The sequence below is a fragment of the Tamandua tetradactyla genome, chromosome 1 (assembly GCF_023851605.1).
Source record: "Tamandua tetradactyla isolate mTamTet1 chromosome 1, mTamTet1.pri, whole genome shotgun sequence".
NCBI lineage: Eukaryota > Metazoa > Chordata > Mammalia > Pilosa > Myrmecophagidae > Tamandua > Tamandua tetradactyla.
In genome coordinates this window covers 16986019-17011949 of record NC_135327.1, presented here as the reverse complement: position 1 = coordinate 17011949, position 25931 = coordinate 16986019, and the positions used below count along the sequence as shown (strand labels likewise).

The 25931-nt window shown below is 40.0% G+C and overlaps 2 protein-coding genes across 14 annotated transcripts in view; one reads left to right on the top strand and one right to left on the bottom strand.

Moving 5' to 3' along the window:
- CEP250 (centrosomal protein 250) overlaps positions 1–7129 on the top strand; it is a 59770-nt gene extending 52641 nt beyond the window's left edge. For 4 of the 11 annotated variants that reach the window (XM_077170371.1, XM_077170390.1, XM_077170381.1 and 1 more), the window contains 2 exons: positions 1943–2005; positions 3616–7129. In XM_077170371.1, coding sequence (XP_077026486.1) covers positions 1943–2005; positions 3616–3885 — 333 coding nt within the window. In that variant the 3' untranslated portion in view covers positions 3886–7129. The remainder of the gene's footprint in view (positions 1–1942; positions 2006–3615) is intronic. The other 7 variants (XM_077170349.1, XM_077170326.1, XM_077170344.1 and 4 more) reach the window with 3 other exon arrangements.
- Positions 7130–22171: 15042 nt separating this feature from the next.
- On the bottom strand, positions 22172–24558 carry C1H20orf173 (chromosome 1 C20orf173 homolog). Of its 3 annotated transcripts, none has more exons than XM_077170270.1 (7): positions 24395–24558; positions 23944–24319; positions 23635–23816; positions 23357–23551; positions 23151–23199; positions 22934–23080; positions 22172–22485 (listed from the first exon to the last, which is right to left on the bottom strand). In XM_077170270.1, exons 2-7 carry the CDS (start codon positions 24259–24261, stop codon positions 22330–22332), a joined length of 1047 nt encoding a protein of 348 aa, XP_077026385.1. In that variant the 5' UTR covers positions 24262–24319; positions 24395–24558; the 3' UTR covers positions 22172–22329. The 3 variants fall into 3 exon arrangements, with proteins under 3 accessions (XP_077026385.1, XP_077026396.1, XP_077026402.1); XM_077170281.1 differs by having other exon boundaries at positions 24422–24553; XM_077170287.1 differs by having other exon boundaries at positions 22934–23053; positions 23944–24558.
- Positions 24559–25931: the final 1373 nt, after the last annotated feature.

Sequence of the window (25931 nt, the reverse complement as noted above, 5' to 3'; positions counted from 1 at the left end):
CTTTTTTTTTTTAATTTATTGTTGTTTCTTTTTTAAAAAAAAATATTTTTATTGAGAAATCTTCACACACACACACAGTCCAAATATGTATACGATCACTGGCTTACAATTTCATCACATAGTTGTATATTCATCACCATGATCATTTTTAGAACATTTGCATCACTCCAAAAAAAGAAATAAAAAAATTTAAAAAGCTCATACTTCCCATACCCCTTACTTCCCCTCTCATTGACCACTAATATTTCTATCTACTTTTTAAATTGTGAAATATAACATATGTACAAAAAAAAGCAGTAAATTTCCAAGTACATTTTAACAAGTAGTTATAGAACAGATTTTAAAGTTTAGTGTGTGTTACAGTTCCACGATTTTCATTTGTTCTTCTAGCTGCTCCAAGACACTGGAGACTAAAAGAAATATCAATATAATGAGGCAGCAATCATACTCATTGGTTAAATCCTATCTTCTCTGTTATACTCCTCCTTCTTTTTTTCCCTCTTTTTTGTGAAAAATGACATATATACAAAAAAGCAATAAATGTCAAAGTACATTGCAATAATTAGTTGTAGAAGAGATTTCAGAGTTTGATATGGGTATCAATATAATGATTCAGCAATCATACTCATTTGTTAAACCCTACCTTCTCTGTATAACCCCATCAACTTTGATCTTTCTCCCACTCTTTAGAGGTATTTGGGCTATGCCCAATTTTACTTTTTCATGTTTTGAGAGGCTGTCAATAATACAAGATAGGGGGATGGAACTCGTTGATGTTCTAGAGAGGCTGGCCTCTCTGCATTTCAGGACTTACCTGATCCAGGGACCCATCTAAATGTTGTAGGATTCTGGAAAGTTACCCTAGTGCATAGAACCTTTGTAGAATATATTGCCCTAGGTGTTCTTTAGGATTGGCTGGAATGGTCCTGGTTGAGGTTTGGCAAGTTATGATAGGTAGCAATGTCTAACTGAAGCTTGTATAAGAGTGACTTCCAGAGTAACCTGTTGACTCTATTTGAACTCTCTCAGCCACTGATACCTTATTTGTTACACTTCTTTACTCCCTTTTGGTCAGGATGGTATCATTGATCCCATCAATTTACCTAATTTTTTACCCTTTATCCCCCCCCATTGTTTGTTTATTTTTTTATCCTTATTTTTTTACTCATCTATCCATATCTTGGATAAAAGGAACATCAGATACAAGGTTTTCACAATCACATGGTCACATTGTAAAAATTATATAATTATAGGATCATCTACAACAATCAAGGCTCCTAGAATACAGTTAACAATTTCAGGTACTTTCCTCCAGCCACTTCAGTACACCATAAACCAAGAAGAGGTATCTATGTAATGCATAAGAATAATCTCCAGGATAACCTCTTGAGTCTGTTTGGAATCTCTCAGCCACTGAAACTTTGTCACATTTCTCTTTTCCCTGTTTTGGTCAAGAAGGCTTTCTTAATCTCATGATGCCGGATCCCAGCTCATACCAGGAATTCTGTCCCACATCACCAGGGAGATTTACACCTCTGGGAGTCATGTCTCACATAGTTGAATTGGTTTAGAGAAAGAGGCCACATCTGAGCAACAAAAGAGGTTCTCTGGGGATGATTCTTAGGCATAATTATAAGTCAGCTTAGTGTCTCCTTTGCAGGAATAAATTTTATAAGGGTGAACCCCAAGTTAGAGGTCTCATCCTATTGAATTTGTTGTCCCCACTGCATCCAAGCCTTTTTGATGTGCAGCATCAGATTTCAGGTTTCTGTGGGCATTCCCCATTAGGCTGCCCTGGAGAGGTTTAGCCTGAGCTCAGGCACTTCTGGTTCAAAGCCCTTGCCCAGGCCCTCAGAATTGTACCAAGATAGCTGAAGGATGCCTGCAGAAACCCCAGGTTGGGAAGGCCTATTCCAGTTGGCATGGCATTTGTCTTCCACAGGATGGAAGTGGAGAACGGAAGAGTTCCTTAGATGCCAAGCATATGGTTGAACTGCAGAAAGAGGTACAGTCTGGAAGGATTCATTTTTCTAAGCTCCTTTTCCCTTCCTTGTGCTCAGGCAACAAAGGATTAGTGTCTGCTATGTCCTTGGTTCTTTGTGTCCCTTCAGCCGGGAGAGGGGAAGTAGTCCCTGCCTTCAGTGAACTTCAGTAGATGTAGGGAGGCAAGAAGAGCTCTAGTCCTGACTCCCTCTCTAATGCATAGGATGGGAGTAGGGGAAGAAAGCACGATCCAGGCTCCAGACCTGCCGATTCATACTTAGAAGGGAAAGGAAAAGGAAGAGGGCTGAGAAGCAGACAGAGATTCTAGGAGAACAGACTAAAGCAAGCAGAACCTCCTCTGTCCCCAAATGCATCCTTGCAGTTAGAACTGTTCCCAGCATACCAGGCAGGGTAGCTCATAGCCCAGGTCAAGGCCCAACACCAGGGAAACTGTAAAAAGTACCTTCTTGCCTCTTAGCCCTCATCTAAAAATTCACCCTCTCTTTCAAGGCACAGAATTAACACAAACTATAGAATACTGATTTCTGAGTCTGGTTCAGAAATCAACAATCATTCCTGGCAGGGCCTTGACTGTATAGCTAGACCTAAGCTTTTATTTTGAACTCTATTAGATTCATAAAAAGCAATTCCTGATACAGGTCATAGACTAGGGTGGCCCACAAGAGGTACCTAGGTTGTAATATTTAACCTGGAATTCTCAACCTGGAAGTCCTCTTTAAATTTTGTTTCCTAGGCACCTCTCTTGCCTTATTCCAGTCTCAGACCTGCCCTGAGATTCCACCACCTTCCTTCCCTGGTAGTCTTAGTATCCCCATTTGAAAAATGGAAGGGTTAATCAGTAATTCTCAACCTGGCTCAGCTTTAAGCTATGAAAGAAATACTGATACCCAGGCCTCATTCCAGTCTAATTAAGTCATAGTATTTTTTTGAAAGTTACCAGAGGGGGATGGTTAAAAAATCCTGTATCTTGATTGGGATGGTGGTTACATGGGCATAATATTTATTATCAAACTCATCAGAATATGCACTTAAAATCTGGGCATTTTATTACGTGTAAATTATCCATTAATAAAGTTCATAAAAATCGTTTTTTTAAAGCTTCCCATTTGAGTCTCATGTGCAGCCAGGGTTGAGAATCACTGGATTCTCTATGATTCCTAAGGTCCTTCTCCCCAGTATTATAAAGCCTGATTCTGAGATTCATGTATGTGTTCCAATTGACTCAAATGCTGGTCAAACAAAGAGCCATAGGAACACAGAACAGGGAGAATTAGAGCAGCTTCAAGGTTCTCAGCTGCTCCCTTCTTTTTTTTAATTTAATTTTAATTTTTTTAACAATTTATTTTTCAGAGCAGTTTTAGGGTTTACAGAAAAATCATGCAGAAAGTATAGCCCCCATATTACCCCCATACATTTTGCATTAATGTGATATATTTGTTACAGTTGATGAATTAATATAATTATTATTATTAACAAAAGTCCACGGTTTACTCATTGTGTTTTTAAGTTCTCGGAGTTTTTAAAATTTTTATCATCGTAACATCATGCAACAGAAAGTCTCTCATTTTAGCTACTTTCTGCTCCCTCCTTCTTGGTTTCCCTGCCTACCAGGTGTCCATGCTGCGAGCCCAGCTAGCCTTGGAGTGGAAGCAGAAGCAAGACTACATCGCTCGCTCAGTACAGACCAGCCGTGAGCTAGCAGACCTGCATCACAGCCTCTCCCACTCACTTCTCGCAGTGGCCAAGGCCCCTGAGGCCACTGTCCTGGAGGCCGAGACCCGCAAGCTGGACGAGTCCCTGACCCAAAGCCTGACATCCCCGGGTCCAGTCTTGCTTCATCCCAGCCTCAGCCTTAGTGCTGCTCACACCACCCCTAGGTAGCACCCAGAGTTAGGGCGGATACAGGCCAACCAGGGAGCACTCAGACAAATGACTGTCTACTGGGCCATGGCCCTTCCACACAGCTATAGGTTTGCCAAAGGCAGGATCTGGCTCTGTTACCCAACCTAGGAGCCCCAGGCCAGCTGCTATTGTCAGGAGACAGGAAGAAAACCTGTTAAGACTAGGGGAGGCCCCAATTCACATGGGAATGAGGCAAATTAGGTTTGCCTGTTAGCCTGCTGAGTCACTCAGAGGAATGCCTTGCCCTGCCTAAAGGCATCTACTGTCTCTTGCCTAGAATTTATTATCTCAGTACTTCACCTTTTCCTTCACTTTCCCATTCAAAAATAAACCCTGGGTCTTTGCATTTGTTCACTGTTGCTGTCTCCATTTACACAGCTGGGCAGCACATCAAAAACGTTTATTAAGGAAGAATTTGCCGAAGATTTCCTGTCAGGGGGCATGAATTTGTTAAGTCATGGGCCCTGTTAGAGAAAAGTTACAAAAGAAAAACAAGAAAAAGTCCCTATCCATAGAAGTTTGTGGCCCAGTTGATAAGAACATTCAGTTGAGTCAGAGAGAAATCTGTAGAATTCAAAGCATCTGGGAGAGGGCAGTGAACTGCCAGAGCTGCTGTAACCAAGTAACACAAACTAGTTGGCTTAAACAATAGAAATTTGGCTCAATTCTGGAGGTTAGAAGTTCAAATCAAGGTGTTGGCAGGGCCATACTTCCTCTGAAGTCTGTGGGGTTCTGATGGTGGCCAGTAATCTGTGATGCTCTTTGGCCTCTGCCTCTATCACATGGCTGTTTCTGTATGTTTCCTACTGTGTCCAAATTTCCTCTCCTTATGAGTATACCTGTCATATTGGATTAGGGTTCACTCAGATCCATTTTGGCCTCATCTTAATAACATCTTCACAGACCCTATTTACAAATATGTTCACATTCAGAGGACCAAGGGGTTAAAACTTGAACCAATCTTTTTGTGGGGCATAATTCATGCAGGGCACAGGGATGGGGAGGGAGATTATGGAGAGCCTGGGAATCTAGATTTGATCTTGTGGGTAATGGGGAACCATCAAAGGTTCTTGCCATTAAATAAGTTCTGAGGCCTCAAAAGCAGTGAATTAACCTTTAACTCAAGTCAGAGCCTCTAGAACTCAGAACCTCTGTCTGGCCTCATTCCTATTCTACTCTGGGTAAATGCCCTTGAGGTGTCCTTTCCTGGGCATATCACCTTGAACTGATTCAGGTTCAACCACTTGGTAAGCAGTCAAGAGGACTGACTAGACAATTTATCCCTTACACACTGGCCCTGGTGGAAGCAATCTGGACTGAACTCAACTCAGAGTCTTAAGACCTATTGTTAGCGACTTCTCAAAACATAAGAACAGTTTTGTTTTGTTTTGTTTTTAAATAAGGCATGACCTTTCTCTAGCACTCCAGCCATAACCTGGAATTCCTAATCCCTAAACCTGGGAATGGAGCTAAGACCTAGCAAAAAATGTGGGTGTTTAAGAACAGCACCCCTTCGTGCACACCAGCTACCTACTAACTCAGGGCCCAGGCCCCATTTTATCCAACTGTTCACATCTGCTAAAGCTTTGTCCAAAACTCATGCATGGACTACTTAGTAAAAGGTACAGTTTCCATCTTAACTCAAAGCCATTACTGCTTGCAGTAGATCTAGAGACTTGAACAGTACCAATGGCTTATGGGTGTTAGTGTCCAGGTCATGCAGGGAAGTTCTCAGAGCCCAAAAGTGGGGCCTGGTTCAGTCTGCAGAGATGAGAAAAGAAATCAAGTAGGCATTGGAGTTCAAAACCTGGCAGTGTTCACCACCCTCCCTCTTCTAACCCCCCAGAGCAATGTCATATCATATTTGGGTTAGCCCATATTCCCAAAACTTCCAATTCCCTGCAGTCCCCACCCTAGCACTGGATTGGCATGGATGGGCCTCAGGGTCTAGCTGCAGTCTGGGGGTCCATTGGTATATTTCTTCTTGGTCAGCTGGAATTGGGTTAGGTTCCCTTGGGTCCAGGCGTATGGAGGAGAGCAGAGACCACACTGATAACCACATCTGCTGGTTCTAGAACAGAGGAGCCTGGGCCCATTGGGAATGGAGGTCCAGTAGAGAAAGGGGTCAGAGACAGGAGGCAGCTCAGAGCTCAGGACTGACCATCACCAGTCCAGGATCTCTGGAGATAGGATGGTCCCCAACTCCATCAGGGACTTCCAAGTCCAGCTGAGGCTCTGATCAAACCAGGCAGTCACCCTGCTGGTGGAGGCAGGCTATGCAAATGTGGCACAGTGGTGAGCAGCCACAGAGCCTCTGGGGCACAGGGGCATTGCTGCTGGAAGTATCTGTGGAGGTGGAGATACCCCAGCCACAAAAATAGCAAGGCAATCCCCAGGCCTAGGACTTTGCACGCAAGCCTTGTCTCTGCCCATGGGAGAGGTCCAATATCAGGCAACTAGCTGGTTTAAGTATTTGGCCTTGGGGCAGATGACACTTTCAGTTATCCCCCTGCAATACCTCACCTCCAACCTCCTGACCCACTACCACCTACACTGAGGAAGGGAGGGGAGCTGAAGAAGGGAGAAGCTGAGTTCTATAGAAAATCTAGGTTCCCAAAAAGAAGGGGGAAAGGTAATGTGAGCAAGGGCTGAGGAGAGTAAGAAGCAAGGGCTGCCAGTTGTGTTCCAAGTAACGACGAGATGCCTCTACATGATCCTGAAGCACAATGGGGTGATGCTAGTGGTGCTGGTACTGCTGGTACTGCTGCTGCTGCAGGCTCACCTCTGCTCACCGCACTTAGGAAGTAGGCAAGGGAGGAGGAAGGACAAGAGCATGAGGTCTCAAAGCCCTGGGACCCTGGAATTTACTCTCTCTACCCTGCTGGGACCAGGTATGCTTAGACCCTGATGGAGGTGAAGGTGAGAGGGTTTCTCTGTAGAAGGGACTGTACTCCCTGGCCGTTCTGATTTCATCCAATTCCTTCACATCAGTAGCTTGGTGACAAAGAATCGCATTGTAACCACTTTCCCCAGCCCTTTATATTACCTTCATAGGGAGGGCTTAGGGGTCAAATGAGTTAGGGTCAGAGGAGAAATGTGAGTCTCTGCAGAGGCTGAGTCATGTATCCATCTGAAAACTGGCTTCCCGGTACCAGCACATGATCATTTGAAGGTCAAGAGGGGAACAAGAAATGGTATTCAAATTTGGCTCTTCCTTAATTACTACTGGTTGTTGAGGTATGGTAATCAAGGTAAGCTTTTATTTAGTGTCAGACTGATAATCCCACGTACTGTCCCTACCCTCCCATCATGGTTTCTTGTCATAACCTCTCCTTTGTGACTATTATAAGCCTACCAGTCAAATCCAAGAATCTAAGGATCTGTTGTGGAAAGAGCTGGCCAAAAGCTGTCTCATATTCTGGCCAATTGATGACCTCGGCTTCTGCTGTTGAGTTGGGGTTTGACAGTTCATCCTAGAGCCTTTAGATATAATGATCTTCCCTGAATAAGGGGGCTATTTTTCAAGCTTATCTGCCTCAACCCCAAATGAGGAAACCTGGTATACAAGTTTAAAATGGGCTGGTTGCTGTTCCTGCCTGTACTCCAGCTTATTTGGTAAATACTCATTAAACCTCTGTGTAACAAAGCTCCATGTTAGGCATTGAAAATGAGGATCTCATCTTCTCTACAGAAGACAGACTCTGGATACAGTGAGATAAACACTTGCAGAATGACCCTCATGCTCAGAAGAGACTTGCTGGCTGCTCCTAATTAGGCCAGGGAAAATGTCACAGAATATCTTGGAGTATGAGAGGGTTTGATGGCCCTTTTCAAATATTTGTCAAGCCAACTGGAATCTGGATGTATGGAGTCAAAGGTGCATATGAGAGTTTTGAGAGCAGTGGCAAGTTCATCCTGGTTAGATTTTTTTCAACCCACAAGCCTAACATCTACCATTAAGTTTTCATTCTTGTCCCATGGGATAAGGCAGCAGGCTGACTCAGACACCAATCACTAAGAAAGTGGGAAGCTGTGGTCACAGACTATGCTAACATCCCTCTTCCCTGGTGGCCTCCATCCCTTCCTTATCCATCTGTACCACACGTCCTGCCAATACCACCTTTTGCCTGCATATCTACCTGTCAAGTCCTAAAGGGTGATCAGCTAAAGGCTGGATCAAAGATAGAGTTGGGAGTGGAAGGGAGGAGAGATGACAACTGTTGTGTCCTATAGCCTCCCTGGAGGAGAAAGGGTTGATGTTCAATGGGGTCCTTTGTGCCAGCCCAATAATATCAGGGACCTCATCATAGAAGTCACTTTATGAGTTCCTGCCTGTAGGCTTTGCAGATACTTCACCTTGGCATTCAGCCCAGGGTCCAGCTGGTGAGGGAGGGTTTAGAAGTCAAGTGTAATGGGAACAGGAATGAAGGTGATGATAACTGTCAATGTGTGGTACATCTCTCTGAAAGGGCTGCTATCTACTTCAAGTAAAGAGCTGTTAAACAGGAGGCAGAAAAGAGAAAGGAAGAGCCCTTTGGCCCCTGTTGAGGAAAGTATCTAAAGGACAACATTCTAATTGGCACTAGAATAGACCATATGTTAGATCACAAAACAAGCTTCAGTAAATTTTAAAAAATTGAAACAATACAGTGTATCTTTTCCAACCACAATGAAATGAAGCTATAAATCAATAACAGGGAGAAACGGAAATTCCACAAATATGTGGAAATTAAACAGCATATGCCTAAACAACCAGTGAGTCAAAGGAGAAATCACAGGGAAATAAGGAAATATCATAAGGTAAATGAAAGCAAAAACATAACATTCCAAAACTTACATGATGCAATAAGGCAGTGATGAGAGGGAAAGGAATAGCTCTAAATATTTATATTAAAAAAGAAGAAAGATCTCAAATCAGAGACCTAGCCTCAAACCAGAGACTCTAGAAAAAGAATAAACAAAGCCCAGAGAAAGCAGAAGGAAGAAGTTAACAAAACTTAGAGTAGAGATAAATAAAATAGAGAACTAAAAAACATTAGAGAGACTCAACAAAGCTGAAAGTGGATTCTTTGAAAAAATCAATAAACTTGACAAAACTTTAGTTAAAGGAAAAAAGAGAAGACACAAATAACTAAAATCAGCAATGAAAGGAGAGACATTACTACTGACACCACAGAAATAAAAAGGAGTATAACAGGATATTATGACAACAATATACCAACCAATTAGATAAACTTGGTGAAATGGGAAAATACCTAGAAACACACAAACTATTTACACTGGCTCAAAAAGAAATAGAGGATCTCAAACACCAATAATACATACAGAGATTGAATCAGTAATCAAAAAGCTCTGAACAAATTCCAAGACTAGATGACTTCACAGGGGACTTTTACCAAATGTTTGAAGAAGAATTAACGCTCCTCCTGCTCAAACTCTTCTAAAAAACTGAAGAGGCAGGAACACTTCTTAACTTATTCTATGAGACCAATATTCCTTATGGATAAGATGCAAAAATCCTAAACAAAATATTATCAAGCTGAATCCAATGGCACATCAAAAGAATTACACACTGTCCTGTTCAGGTGTATATGGGATATATATATATACCCCATGATCAAGTGAGGCTTATTCCAGGTATGCAAGGAATCATAAGAAAATCAATGTAATACATCATATTAACAGAAGGAAGGGGCGGGAGGACACATGTTCATCTCAATTGACACAGAAAAGGTATTTGACAAAATCCAGCATCCCTTCTTGAGTACAAACACTTAGAAAACAGGAAAAGAAGGAAATTTCCTCAACATGATAAAGGGCATATATGAAAAGCCCACTGCTAAAATTATACTCAATGGGAAATGACTGAAAGTTTTCCCTCTAAGATCGGGTAGAAGACAAGGATCTCCACTGTCACCACTGTTACTCAATATTGTACCGGAAGTTGTAGCTAAAACAATTAAGCATGGGAAAAATATAAAGCATCCAAATTGTAAAGAAAGACTTGAAACTTTCCCTATTTGCAAATAACATGATCTTGTTGTGCCAGTTTGAATCTCTGGTGGGCCCCAGAAAAGCCATGTCCTTTAATCCTCATTCAGTATTACTGGGTGGGAGCATTTTGATTGTTCCCATGGAGATGTGACCCACACAATTGTGGGTGGTAACTTTTGATTAGAAGATAGAGGTGTGTCTCTACCCATTGGAGGTGGAGCTGCTTACAAATCCTTTAAAAGAGGAAATATTTTGGAGAGAGTCCTTTTTGTAGAGCCATGAGAAAGCCAGCAGACCCTGCCATGTTCATTATGTGCCCTTCCAGCTGAGAGAGAAGCATTGAACATCATCGGCTTTCCTGAACCAAGGTTTCCCTGGATGCCTTAAATTGGACATTTCTACAGGCCTGTTGTAATTGGGACATTTTCTTGGCCTTAGAACTGTAAACTAGCAACTTATTAAATTCTCCTTTTTAAAAGCCATTCTGTTTCTGGTATATTGCATTCCGGCAGCTAGCAAACTAGAACACCTATATAGAGAAAATCCTGAAAATTCTGCAACCAAGCTACTGAACTAAGAACAAATTCAGCAAAGTGGTAGGATACAAAATCTACATGCAAAAGTCAGTAGTGGTGTTTCTATGATTAATAATGAACAGTTTGAAGAAGAAATCAAGAAAAAAATTTATTTACAATAGCAACAAAAAGAATCAAATATCTAGGAAGAAATCTAAGCAAGGTTGTAAAAGACTTGTACACAGAAAACTACAAATCATTCCTATAAGAAATCAAAGAAGATCTAAATATTGAGAGGCCATTCCGTATTCATGGCTTGGAAGGCTAAATATTGTTCAGATGTCAATTCTATCCAAAGTGATTTATAGATTCAGTGTGATCTCAATCAAAATTCCAACAGTCTTCTTTGCAGAAATGGGAAAACCAATCATCAAATTTATATGGAAGGCTAAGGGGCCCCAGATAGCCAAAGCCATCCTGAAAATGAAGAATGCAGTGGGAGGACTCATTCACACTTCTGGACCTTAAAATTTATTACAGAGCCACAGTAATAAAAACATTATTGTCATGGTACTGACAGAAGGATTGAGAGTTCAGAAATCAACTTTCATGTTTATGGCCAACTGATTTTTGACAAGGGTGACAAGTTCACTTGATTGGGAAAGAATAGTCTTAACAATTGGTACTGGGAAACCTGGATGTTGGTATGCAAAAGAATGAAGGTGGACCCCTACCTCACACCATATATAAAAATCTACTCAAATGGATTAATGACATAAATAGAAAAAGCAGAACTATAAAACTACTAGAGGGAAACAAAGGGGAGCATCTTCAGGACCGTGTGTTAAGCAATGGTTTCTTAGACTTTATACCCAAAGCACAAACAATAAAAGAAATAATAAATGAGACCTCATCAAAATTTAAATCTTTTGTGCATCAAATTACTTTATCAAGAAAGTAAACAGATAATATGCACAATGGGAGAAAATATTTGGAAACCTATATACCCCCCAAAAGTTTAATATCCAGAATACATAACAAAATCCTGTAGCTCAATAACAAAATGACCCAATTTAAAAGTGGACAAAAGAGTTGAATAGACATTTCTCTAAAGAATATATTAAAATGGCCAAAAAGCACATGAAAAGGTGCTCAACATCTTTACCCATTAGGGAAATGCAAATCAAAACCACAACAAGATTCCATTTCCAAGCATTAGAAAGACTGTATTAAAAAAAAAAAAAAGGAAAATTACAAGTGGAGAAATAGGAATAGGAACACTCATTCATTGTTGGTGGGATTATAAAATGCTATAGCTGTTGTAGAAGATAAATTGGCAGTTCTTCAGAAAGTGAAATATAAAATTACCATATGACCCGGCAATCCCGTATTATTCACAATTACCAAACTTGGAAGCAACCCAAGTGTCCATCAACCAATGAATGGATAAATAAAATGTGGTATACACATACAATGGAATATTATCAGCCATAAAAAAGAATAAAATTCTGATACACGCGACAACAAGGATGAAACTTGCTGACATCATATTGAGTGAAATAAGCCAGACACAAAAGGACAAATATTGTATGTGCTCACTGATATGAAATAATTAGAATATACAAATTCATAGGGTCAGAAACTAGAATATAGGTTACTAGGAGCCAGCATGGGGTGGGGAATGGGGAGTTAATGCTTAAGTTGTACCGAGTTTCTATTTGGATTGCTGGAAATCTTTTGGTAATGAATGATGGTGAGGGTAGCACAACATTATGAACATAATAGCATTGAATTTTATGTTTGAATGTGAGTAAAAGGGAAAATTTCAAGTTGTATATATATATTACTAGAATAAACAAAAACTAAACAAAGGACTGTACAATATGAACAGTGAACACAAATGTAAATCATGGACTATAGTTAATAGTACATTAGAAAATTGTCCTTCCATGAATTGTAGCAAATGTCCCACACTAGTGCAAGGTGTTAATAATAGGGTGGTATATGAAAATTCTGTATTTTCTGCATGATTTTGCTGTAAACCTACAAATTCTCTAGTAAAAAAAAAGTTAATATGAGTTCATAATGATATTTCCATTTTGAATTTAATGTCCCAGGTTTTTCGTTTATCTGTTTGATTTTGTATCTAGTTCCTAATAATATTAATAGAATTGCTTACTTTATATCACAATATTTATTATAGAATTTTAAATAACACAATCTTTCAATATCACAATATCACAATAAAAGTAATGGTTCTTAGTTATTTTTGCCCACAGAATATATCCTATAAAGGATATACAGTATACTGTGTTCTAAAGGAACTTGAAATAATTCTTTCTCTGGCAATTATGTTACCAACTTGATATATAGGTAAGTCCAATTTCTTGCTACCGATCTTAGGGATTTTTAAATTTTCATTTAATTATACTTTTTGATCAGGTAGAATATATAATAATATACGAGTCAAAACTTAATAAAAAGGTATACTCAAAGAAGGCTCAGCTTCTATCCCTGTTCTTAATCCATTCCCCCACCCCCACTCCTTATAAACAATTACTTATCAGTTTTTGATTTATCTTTCCAGTGTTTATTCATATATAAGCATACATATATAAGATACATAGGTTCTTATTTCCCCTACTTTCTTACACAAAAGTTTTAGCTCCTTGGAAATAACAGCAAACTAAGAATGGAAAAATTCACAAATATATGGAAGTTAACACACTCTTAAACAGTGGGTCAAAGAAGATGAAAACAAGAACACAACATATCAAAACTTATGGGATACAGCAAAGAGAGGACTGAAAGGGAAATTTATAGCCCTAAACACTTAAAGTAAAAAAGAAGAAAGAGTTAAAATCAAAGACCTAGTTGAATACCTGGAAGAACTAGAAAAAGAATGGGAAATTCATCCCAAAGTAAACAGAAATAACAAAGACTAGAGAAGAAATAAATGAAATTGAGAATAAAATAACAAAGCCAAAAGTTGATTCTTTGAGATGAATAATAAAATTGATAAACCCTGAACTAGACTGACAAAGAAAAAAAAGAAAGAAAATGCAAATAAATAAAATCATAAGTGAGAGAGGGGAGATTACTACTGACCCTACAGAAATAGAATATATCATAAGAGGATACTGTGAACAACTGTATGCCAACAAATTAGACAACCTAAATGAAATGGACAAATTCCTAGAAACACACATATAACCTACACTGACTCGAGAAGAAATTAAAGACCTCAACAGACCAATTACAAGTAAAGGGATTGAATCAGTCATCAAAAGCCTCCCAAAAAGGATACCTGGGTGACTTGATGAAAGAATAAAAACTAAATAAGGAGATCCAGACACTATATTTGTACATAAAGCACGAGAAATTCCTTAAGCAATCTTCTCATGAACTTTAAAATTTTAAAATGGAGATGTCTAGTAAAGAAACATTTACTAAAATCAGAAAATCAGATACAGAGGGAGCCATAAAAAAAACAAGGCATAACAAAAATGGAAAAAAAACCCCTCAGTCTAATAAAATAAAACAGGAGAATTCTTTCCTTTGGGTCACCTCTGACCTCAGTAACATGGAAGAAAACTATTTAGTCGATGTGCAAGCCCTTCCAGGAAGTAGATGAAAATTTAAGAACTTTTCACAAGAGCATTCTTGGCTGAATATCTTCTCAGGTTTTCATTTCTCAGTGGATTCTATCCTGTAGTACAGCCTTAGATTATTGAGGAAAAACATCAAGAAGTTACATGATGGGGGTACTTTGTAATTACTCTACATTAATACAGGTATTTTATATACATAATTGTAGGCAAACACATTTTAAAAGAAATGCTGCCTTCATTAAACATCATTAAAAACAATAAGCAAATCTTATTGTGGTTACTCCTGGAGGGAGTAATGACTGGGAACTTCTGGGATACTAGCTGTATTCTGTTTTTTTATCCTGGCTTGTTACTTGGTGTTTCTCACTTTGTGAAACTAAACCGAGCTATATAATTATGATTTATGTACTTGTCTGTCTGTATATTATAGTTCATGTGAACCCCATTTTCTTTAATCTTCATTCAATATTGCTGGGTGAGAGCTTTTTTATTGTTCCCATAGAAATGTGACCCACACAGCTGTGGGTGATAACTTTTGATTAGATGGGTTCCATAGAGATGTGTCTCCACCCATTCAAGGTAAGGTTGCTTATTGGAGCGCTTTAAGAGGGAACCAATTTGTAAGAGAGCCATGAGAACCACGAGAGCCCACGCAGCTATAGATCTTTGGACATGAAGAAGGAAAATGCCCCTGGGGGAGCTTCATGAAACAAGAAGCCTAGAGAGAAAGCTAGTGGACATTGCTATGTTCACCATGTGCCTTTCCAGTTGAGAGAGAAATTCTGAACATCATCTTCTTGAACCAAGGTATCTTCCTCTGATGCCTTAGATTGGACATTTTTATAACCTTGCATTATTTGGGACATTTTCATGGGCTTAGAACTGTAAACTTGCAACTTATCAAATTCTCCATTTTTAAAAGCCATTATGTTTCTGGTATATTGCATCCCAGCAACTAGCAAACTAGAATAGATTTTGGTACCGGAGAAGTGGGGTGCTGCTGTGGTTTGCAAATACCAAACATGTTGGAACAGCTTTTTTTTTTTTAATGTTTTAAATTTTTTCAAAAATACGTCAAGAAAGAAACACAAACATTCTTAACATACGATCATTCCATTCTACATATATAATCAGTAATTTACAATATCATCACATAGTTGCATGTTCATCATCATGATCATTTCTTAGAACATTTGCATCAATTCAGAAAAAGAAATAAAAAGAAAACAGAAAAAATTCGTACATACCATACCCCTTACCCCTCCCTTTCATTGATCACTAGCATTTCAATCTAAGTTTATTTTAACATTTGTTTCCCCTATTATTTATTTTTATTCCATATGTTTTACTCATCTGTTGATAAGGTAGATAAAAGGAACACCAGACACAAGGTCTTCACAATCACACAGTCACATTGTGAAAGCTATATCATTATAAGGGATTTTCTCAATCCCTTAATGCTGAGTCTCAGCTCATTCTAGGATTTCTGTCCCATGTTGCCAGGAATGTCCACACCCCTGGGAGTCATGTCCCACGTGGACAGGGGGAGGGCAGTGAGTTTCCTTGTTGTATTGGCTAGAGAGAGAGGCCACATCTGAGCAACAAAAGAGGTTCTCTTGGGGGTGACTCTTAGGCCTAATTTTAAGTAGGCTTGACCTATCCTTCATGGGTTTAAGTGTCATATGAACAAACTCCAAGATTGGGGGCTCAGCCTATTGCTTTGGTTGTCTGCACTGCTTGTGAGAATTCAAGAATTCAACTTGGGGAAGTTGAATTTTCCCCCTTTCTCACCATTCCCCAAAGGGGACTTTGCAAATACATTTTTATTCATGTGGAATGGCTTTTTAAATGGATAAGGGGAAGATTGTGGAGGAATTGTGAGACGCTTTGATAGAGAAGGCCTAGAATGCTTTTAAGAGACTGTTGGTAGAAATGTGGACTCTAAAGATACTTCTGATAGGGCCTTGGACAGAGAAGAGGCACATGTTATTGTAAACTGGAAGGAAGGCGATTCTTGTTTTAAAATCGCAAATAATCTGGCAAAACTGACTAGAGGCTTTGTTTGGAAGACAGATTTTAAAAGGCACGAACTTGGATATTTATCAGAAGAGATTTCCAAATTAAATATGTAAAGTGCAGCCTTGTTTCTCCTTGCAACTTATAATGAAATGCGACAGGAAAGAGATATGCTAAGAACTGAACTCTTGGGTACAAAGAAACCAGAATTAATGTCCTGGAAAATTCTAGGCTTCTAGAAAGAGAGACCCCAGAGAATAGTGCCCCATGTGAGAATTTAACCAAATGTGGAACCAATCAGCCATTTCAGAAAAGTCAGGATTGGAGTTGGAGTTATCCAGGAAGTATTTGTGGAAACTCCTTCTGTCTGATGGGCATGATCCTAGCTTACTACATAGAAAACCATCAAGAGTGCTGAGGGACCTGTATAAATGGAACCACTGCCAGTGTTGCGGGGGAGGTGTGGCTCAGAAAAGGGTAAAAGTGAAGGTAAAATGTCTTCAGAGGCAGGACCATGAAGGCTGGGGTCTGAAATTAAGAAGCCTAGAGCCAGAGAGTGGACCCAAGTACTTGGAGAGGGTGACTTTGCCTGAAAGGCAGAGGATGGGCCTTCCACCTTATAGCCGTGGAAGAGTTGTGCTGCCTCAGGCCTTGAAGAATGTGGAGCACGTTCCTTGGGGATTGGGGAGATCCTGGCTGCCACCACATGAAGGGGTTGAGCATGTGCCCTGGAGATGGCAGAGAGCCCAAGTATAGCCCCAATGCTTGCAGAGGGTGGAAACAGAAAAAAAAAAAATATGGTCTCCCCAGTGTCCCCCAAGGTGGCATTCAGAGAGAGGTGGTGCCGCTTTCTAAAGCTCCGAAGATAAATGACTCTCAGACTTTGAAACCTAATGGAGGATGCCCTATTTGGGTACACTGCTTGGGTCCAGTGACCCCTGTGTTCCTTTCAACTCCTCCCTATGGAAATGGGTATCTGTACCCTATGACTGTTCCTCCTTTGTATATTGGCAGCAGATAACTCGTTCTGAGTTTTACAGATCCAGAGCCAGAGGAGAATTTTGCCTTAGGGCAGACCATGCCCGTAGCTGACTTTGATGAAAGTTTGTACTGTTTCTGACTTTGTACTGTATTTGTATTGTTACTGCAATGGTTCAAGGCTTTCTGATATTGTTATGGAATGAATGTATTTTGCATTTGGAAAGAACATGTCTTTTGGGGGTCCAAAGGGTGGAATGAATGTGCCTGTTTGAATCTCTTGTGGACCCCAGAAAAGCCATGTCCTTTAATCTTCATTCAATATTACTGGATGGGAGCTTTTTTGTTGTTCCCATGGAAATGTGACCCACACAGCTGTGGGTGATAACTGTTGATTATATGGGTTCCATAGAGATGTGTCTCCACACATTCAAGGTAAGGTTGCTTATTGGAGCCCTTTAAGAGGGAACCAATTTGGAAGAGAACCACGAGAGCCCAGGCAGCCAAAGACCTTCGGACATGAAGAAGAAAAACACCCCTGAGGGAGCTTCATGAAACAAGAAGCCTAGAAAGAACTAGTGGACATTGCCATGTTCACCATGTGCCTTTCCAGTTGAGAGAGAAATTCTGAACATCATCAGCCTTCTTGAACCAAGTATCGTTCTCTGATGCCTTAGATTGGACATTTTTATAGCCTTGCATTATTTGGGACATTTTCATGGGCTTAGAACTGTAAACTTGCATTTATTAAATTTCCCCTTTTTAAAAGCCATTCATTTCTGGTATATTGTGTTCTGATAGCTAGCAAACTAGAGCACCATGTGACAGAGAAACTTAGATGAAAGTTAGTTACCTTTCCTCTGAAGAACTATAAATTTTTAATTAAATAAATCCCCTTATTAAAATCCAATCCATCTCTGGTGTGTTGCATTCTGGCTACTTTAGCAAATTAAACATATACCATGAACAAGTGGATTTTATTCCAGGTATGCAAGGGTGGTTCCACAAAAGAAAATCAATTTATAAAGCAAATTTGCAATATGAAGGGAGAAAACTGCATGATCATCTTGATTGATGCAGAGGAGGCATATGACAGAATCCATCATCCTTTCTTTATAAAAACACTTTGAAAAATAGGAATAGAAGAAACTTCCTCAACATGATGAAGGGCATGTATAAAAAGTCCACAGATAACATCAGACCCAGTGGTGAAAATTTGAAAGCTTTACTTCTAAGATCTTGAATGAGACAAGGATGCCCACTGCCACCATTGTCACACTTAGACAAGAAAAAAGGAAAAAAGGCATCCAGATAAGAAAGGAAGAAGTGAAACTTTCCCTATTTGCAGATGACATGATCCTATATATAGAAATTTAAAAAAAAAAACTGCAATGAAGATACTAGAACTAAAAAAATGAGTTCAGCAAAGTGGCATGATACATGATCAACACAAAAATCAGTAGTGCTTTCATATACTAGTAATGAGAAATATGAGGAGAAAATTTTAAAAATTCAATTTTCAATAGCAACTAAAAGAATCAAATACCTAGAAGTAAATTTAACCAGTGATATAGAGACATGTACACAGAAAACTATAAAACATTGCTAGAAGAAATCAAGGAAGACCTAAATAAATGGAAGGGCATTTCACATTCATGGAATGGAAGATGAAATATTGCTAAGATGTCAATTCTAACCAAATTGATTTACAAATTCAATGCAATCCCAATCAAAATTCCAACAGCTTACTTTGCAGAAATAGAAAAGCCAATAATCACATTTATTTGGAAAGGGGCCTGAATAGCCAAAAACATCTTGAAAAGGAAGAAAAAACATTGGAGCCTTGAATGGCTTTGTATGGTTTTAAAGCATATTACAAAGCTGCAGTGGCTGAAACAGCATGGCACTGGCACAAGGATAGATATATAGACCAATGGAATTGAACGGAGAGTTCAGAAATAGACCCTCACATCTATGACCAACTGATTTTTGACAAGGTTGCCAAGTCTCTTCAACAAATGGTGTTAGGAGAACTGGATATTCATATGCAAAAGAATGAAAGAGAACCCCTCTCTCACACCACATACAAAAATGAGCTCAAAATGGATCAAAGTCCTAAATATAAGAACTCAGACTATAAAACTCCTAGAAGAAAAGGTAGGGAAGCATCTTTAAGATCTTGTGGTAATGATTTCTTAGACTTTACACCCAAAGCACAAGCACCAAAACTAAAAATAGACAAATGGGACCTCTTCAAAATTAAAAACTTTTGTGCATCAAAGGAATTTTACACAAAAGCAGAGACAACCTACTCAATGGGAGATAATTTTAGAGAACCCATATTCAATAAGGGTTTAATATCCAGAATATATAAAGAAACCTGACAACTCAATAAAAAGACAAAAAAACCCAATTTTAAAATGGACAAAAGACTTGAATAGATACTTTTCCAAAGAGGAAATATAAATGGCTACAAAGCACCTGAAAAAATGCTCAACATCACTAGCTATTAGGGAAATGCAAATAAAAACCAAATTGAGATATCATTTCACACCTACTAGAGTGGCCACTATTTACAAAACAGAAAAACCACAAGTGTTGGAGAGGCTATGGAGAAATAAGAACACTTATTCACTGCTGATGGGAATGCAGAATGGGTGCAGCTGCTGTGAAAGATAGTTTGACAGGTCCTCAGGAAGCTAGGTATAGAATTGCCATATGAGAAACAAAAAAATAAATAAATAAAATAATTTTAAAAATTGCCATATGAGCCAGCAATCCTACTATTAAGTATATACATAGGGAAGAACTGAAAGCAGGGCTGCAAACAGACATTTGCACACTGATGTTCATAGCAGCATTATTCACAATTGCCAAAAAATGGGAACAACCCATGTGTCCATCAACTGACAAATGGGGAAATAAAATATGATAAACATTGAGTAGAATATTATTCAGCTGTAAGAAGGAATGAAGTCCTAATGCATGTGACAACATGGATGAAGTTGGTGACATCGAGTGAAATAAGACAAACATAAAAGGTCAAATATTTTAAAAAGGTCATATATTGTATGGTCTCACTAATTACAATGAGCGAACTCACGGAGTTAATATCTAGAGTACAGGTTACCAGGAGATAGAATGAGGGTAGAGAATGAGGAGCTGATGCATAACTTGTACAATTTTTAAGATGGTTGATTGTAAATGTTTGGAAATTGATAGAGATTGATGGTAGCACATTATTGTGAGTGTAATTAACAGCACTGAATTATGGGTGTGATTGTGTTTGAAAGGGGAAATTTAGGGTTATGTCTATGTCACTAGAAGGAAAACTAGCAGATAAAACATGGAATGTATAATATAGTGAACCTGTTGTGGATGATGAAGGTGGTTGCTAGTACAAATATAAGAATGCTCTTCCATGAACTAAAATAAATGTACATCACTGTTACAGGGTGTTAATAATAGGTGATATATGGGGAAAAAATACACCTATTGCAAACTATGGACTATAAATAACAGTAATATAATATTTTTCTTCAATTGTAACAAAGTACCATATCAATGCTGAGTATCAATAATAGGGGGTATGGGATTTTTTTTTTTTTTTGGTGCAATGAAAATGTTCTTAAATTGATTGTAGTAATGAGTGCCTAACTCTGTGATTATACCGAGAGCCATTGATTGTACACTTTGGGTAAATTGTCTGGTGAATAAAACTTAAAAAAAAAAACAAAACTATAAGTGTGGAGAAATAAGAAGACTCATTCATTGCTGATGGGAACATGAAATGGTGCAGCCACTGTGGAAGAGAGTTTCACAGTTCTTTAGAAAGCTAAGTATAGAATTGTCATATGACCTAGCAATCCCTCTACTAGGTACATACTCAAAAGAATTAAAAGCAGGGACTCGAACAGATATTTGCACCTTGATGTTCATAGTGGCATTATTCACAACTGCCAAAAGATGGAAGCAACCCAAGTGTCCATCAACTGATGAATGGGGAAGCAAAGTGTGGTATACACATAATGGAATATTATTCAGCCATATAAAGGAATGAAGTCCCGATGCATGCTACAACATGAATGAACCTTGAGGACATTATTTGCATTAAATAAGCCAGACAAAAAAGGACAAATATTGTGTGATCTCACTGTTATAAACTAACTATAATAAGCAAATTCAAAGAGTTAAAATTAGAATGTAGGTCCAGGAGGCAGACTGGGGTTAGAGAATGGGGGCATTGATGCTTAACTTGTACAGAATTTCTATTTAGCTTTATGTTAAGGTATGGACACGAATGATGGTCATGGATAACACATCATAGTGAGTGTAATCAACAGCACTGAAATATAGCAGTGAATGCGGTTAAAGGGGGAACTTCAGGATGAATATTTTACTAGAATAAAAATTAAAAGAAAATACAGGACTAGTCAACACAGTGAACTCTGTTATAGATGATGGACTTTAGTTATAGTACAAGTCTAAGAAGGTTCTTTCATGAGTTATAACAAATGTACGATACTAATCTAGGTGTTATAATAGGGTAGTATATGGGAAAATATACCTAATGTAAATTATGGATAGATAATAGTATGATTTTAATAATTTTTCATCAATTGTAGCAAAGGTAACTACTATTAAAAATAGTAAAACTCTTTTTAAAATGCTATCATCAGTTTAATGAATGTCCCACACCTCTGCAAGATGTTGTGGGTGGTGTGGTATGTGGGAACCCTGTGTTTTATGAAGGTTTTGTCAACCGACATCTTCTCAAAAAAAGTTTCAGCTCCTGGGTAAAGTTGCCCTCCTATCTCTTCTACAGTGTGATATATTCTGCTCAGCTTTGTCATTTGGGTTCTTCTTTCCACTGTCTGTCTACAAGAAATATGTGGTACTCTCTCCTAATTCAGTGAGTGCCCTCTTTTATGATGGGCTTCAATTTTATTTCTTTATAACCACTTCACTGAGATCTTTAAGGTCTCTTAAAGATGCGCCAACTTTGCTCACTTAAATCAGAAATCCTGCTTGATTTTCAAATTACATATCCCAAAATAATAAGTGATGTGGAATTCTATTTTTTTTTGACGTAATGATTCATTTAGTGTTGAGAATTTGGAATACAATGCAGCCTTTTAATACCACCAGGAATCCAGTGAGAGAAACAAGCTAAGGTTTTATTTAGTAGAAGAGTCAAGTCTGTCCAGAGTCTACTTGAAGTTCCAGTCCCTGCTCGGTACCCCAAGGGCCCCTTGACTACCTGTCAGCCTCCTGAAGTTTCCAGTGGGCTGAGCAGACTGGAGCCCACCTCAGCTGTAGATAGCAACCTTCCCCTCACACTGCAGCCGAAGGATGACCTGGTGCTCTGCTTGGGGATTGTGCATGGTGCTCTCGAACCAATTTTTATCATCCCAGTAATGGGACCACCTGTTGAGATGATCTGTCCCAAAACCAAACAAGGAGACCTGGGAGACAGGATAAGACAGGTGATGGCCATGGGGTGGTAGGTAGGCTGGATCCTGCTCTCCCCCTGTCCACCTACCATTCACTTAGCAAACACTCAACCTCCTGGAGCTGGGAGGGAGAGTGGAGCTGACATTCTCCTAGGGGAGACAGACTCTGGACATAGTAAGATAAGCTCTCTGACAGACAGCCCAGAAAAGAGAGTGTTAGCTAGCTGTTCCTGATCAAACTTAAAGAAGAGAGAGGGTGGGTTCTCCAGGGAGACAAGGGAAGGGCATTCCTGGCAGAGGAAACAGCATGTGTGAAGAGAGGAAGCAGCTGGTATGTTTGGGCGAGGGGAGGGGCCAAATCATGCAGTGTCTTGAAAGCAAGGCAGAAGACTTTAACCTGAAGTTAAAGAAATTTTTTACTAACAGAGGAAGGAATGTCTGTGAGTTGAAGATGTCTTACCTGGTCACAAGTGTGCAAGGCATAGAACAGAGCTACAAGTCCCAAGGATGGATACTGACCCTGGTTGTCCATCCATCTTTCCTGAATATACTTGAGGAAGTTTAGGCTGATCATCAGGACCTCAAGAAGAAGGGAAAGGGAGATGGCCTGAGGCCCATCCCATGGCTGTCCACAGCGATATCCTATCCCTTCCCTTTTTCCCTCCTGGATGCCTCACCTTGTCTTTGTTCTCTTTGGATCCACCAGGGAACTGAAATATCCGAAATCTAAAAAGAAATTGGGATGGAGGAGTTTCAGAGTCAACTGAAACAGCACGCCCTCCCCACTAAGTTGGGTAAGCCCTGGGGACGCCCCCAATGTCTAGCAAGAGTCTCCGTAGAGTCCCCACTGTCATTCCTTACAATGGTGCCCTCATTGTCATACCCAGGGTTTTTTGGCTTCAAGACGAATTGCTTTTGCAGTACGTCCATGAACCACTTCAGACCAGAGGAATTCATTGGAAGCAGCAGCAACTGGATGCCAGGATCTTGAACGCTGGCAATCTCAGGGTACATGATGCGCATGGTGGTTGTGTTCCCAACATCTGTCTCAAAGCCCTGGATGGGAGCCTGGTTCATCCTGGAAAGGGGGGCAGAGTGGTCACTGGGGAAGAGGAGGATTTGGCCTGACCTTTCTGGTCTCCACCCCCAACCTGCACCCACCTGAGGACCATGTCATGTTGGTTAATCATGAAGCCAAAGCCAGAGCCCCGAAGGAACCATGAATTCCCCACCACTGCACAGGTGAGGCACCTGGGTCCCACGTGGCCCAGTGGGCGACTAGGAGACACTTTAGTCTGCTGCTTTCTTTTCTCAAACTGCTCTGACTTGATGCTCTGAAGTCCCTGGAAGGAAGGAATTTAGGGGCTTGAACCCAGGCTTCAAGGTTAGAGCCTGAGGCTGTGAAACAGGAGATGGATAGGATCTGGGGTTGGGACAGGGATTGGACAGAAGCCAAAATTGTCTACTGACCAGCCATGGAATTAGAGCATCAGAAGATGCAGACTCTTCTGACCTCTGCAGGGGCTCAATACCCTTTTGGAAGCGTTGGTCAAACCAGTCAGACTCGCCAGGCATGTGGAGGCAGAGGGAGCAACTGAAGATGCTAGGTGGGCAGCCACACTTCCTGGAAGCCCTCCTGGGGCAGTGGCAGATGTTTGAGATTCTGCCCATCTTATGGAGATTTTTCTGGCTGGAGTCCTGGTCCAGAACGGAGACCATGAGCCACAGTGAAAGCATACAGGCAGCCAGCAAACCCAGCTTTGAGTATCGAATCCTCATCTTCGACATCAACAACGGTGTTCCTGGCTGGTTAGAGACTGGCTCTGGCACCAAGAAGGATGAAGGGCTGGAGCCAAAGATATATTCAGTGTCCCCCACTTTCTGGTAGTTTCCATCCCTTTCCCACTCCTCCACACCTCACCTCTTGCCTCCTTGTCCGTCGACTAACCTATAGAGGAAATTCTACCAAGGCCTTGACTGGAGGCTGAAGGGAAGGAAAGGTGATGGTGTGTTCTGTGACCTCCCAAAGGAGGCTGAGAGGCTCAGTAGGTCTTTCGTGCCAGCCCAGTTATACCAGCAACCTCCTCACAGAAGCCACATTATGACCTCCATGTAGGGTTGTGATCAAGGCCCCTTCTTCCCTTTGGCATCCAGTCCAGGGCCAGCTGACAAGAAGGGCTTGGAAATCCAGTGTTAAAGGAGGTGAGGAGGGAAACATGTTCCAAGGCTTGTGTGGCTGAGCAGGAGGCAGAGGGAGGTCCCACTTGGAACCTCCCGAGTCAGAATTTATCATTTTGATGAAAGGAAATATTTGGTACATTCATTCCTCAAAACCTATAATTGATTTCCTTTCCTTTTTGAGAATTGTTACCAAGGTAGATACATGTGAATTATTTGTGTGTGTGTGTGTGTGTCTATGTGTGTGTTTAATCACACAGTGCAGAAAGGCTATTAATGTGGAACAGCAGTCTCCTGCCTCTGCACCTCTTTGTTCTGAGGCCTCTCTTCAGAGGCAAAGTCTTCTAGCTTGTTCTTTTGACCTTTACTTCCATATCTCTAAATAATATTCTCATACCACATTTACTTCCATATCTCTAAATAATATTCTCTTATTAATAGTCTCTAGACTTCCTGCCATGTATGACCATACCGTTATGTGTTGTAATAACCACTTGGTCACTTTTGCAACATTACATAAGGGGCTCCATCCTTCTGTCACTTTGAGGCAAGATGTCTTTTCTCTAAGATGAGACTCTTGTATACTTCTCTTTGCCAATTATTTTCCCTCTATGCTTTCCAACTTTGGTAATTTGAACTTTTACATCACCAAGAATGATAACATTTTAATTCTGTTAGGTAACCATAATTCACATGCTTTGCCTACAACAGGGTGTGCCGGTCTGAATCTGTGGTGGACCCCAGAAAAGCCATGCCCTTTGATCCTCATTCAATATTGCTGGGTGGGAGCATTTTGATTGTTTCCATGGAGATGTGACCCACCCAGTTGTGAGTGGTAACTTTTGATTAGATGATTTCCATGGAGGTGTGTCTCCACCCACTGAAGGTGGAGTTGCTTGCTGGAATTCTTTAAAAGAGGAAGTATTTTGGAGAGAGAACCTTTTTTGGTAGAGCCACGTGAAAGCCAGCAGACGCCGCCATGTTCGCCATGTGCCCTTCTGGCTGAGAGAGAAACGTTGAACATTGTCGGCCTTCTTGAACCAAGGTATCCTTCCCTGGGTGCCTTAAAGTGGACATTTCTAGAGACTTTTGTACTTGGGACATTTTTTGGCCTTAGAACTGTAAACTAGCAACTCATTAAATTCCACTTGTTAAAAGTCATTCCATTTCTGGTATATTGCATTCCGGAAGCTAGCAAACTAGAACACAGGGCTATCCAACAAATATACTGCAAAGCACTTATATGATTTCCTAATAGCCAAAGTAAAAAGACACAGATG

Bases quoted from the DNA above. Each gene is read 5' to 3' on its own strand.
- C1H20orf173 (XM_077170270.1), bottom strand. From the start codon at position 24,261: ATGTCGAAGATGAGGATTCGATACTCAAAGCTGGGTTTGCTGGCTGCC. The intron at 23,817-23,943 runs GTCAGTAGACAA...CCTTCCTTCCAG, and splicing joins ATGCTCTAATTCCATGGCTG to GGACTTCAGAGCATCAAGTC. The intron at 22,486-22,933 runs GTAAGACATCTT...CCTGTCTCCCAG, and splicing joins CCTTGCACACTTGTGACCAG to GTCTCCTTGTTTGGTTTTGG.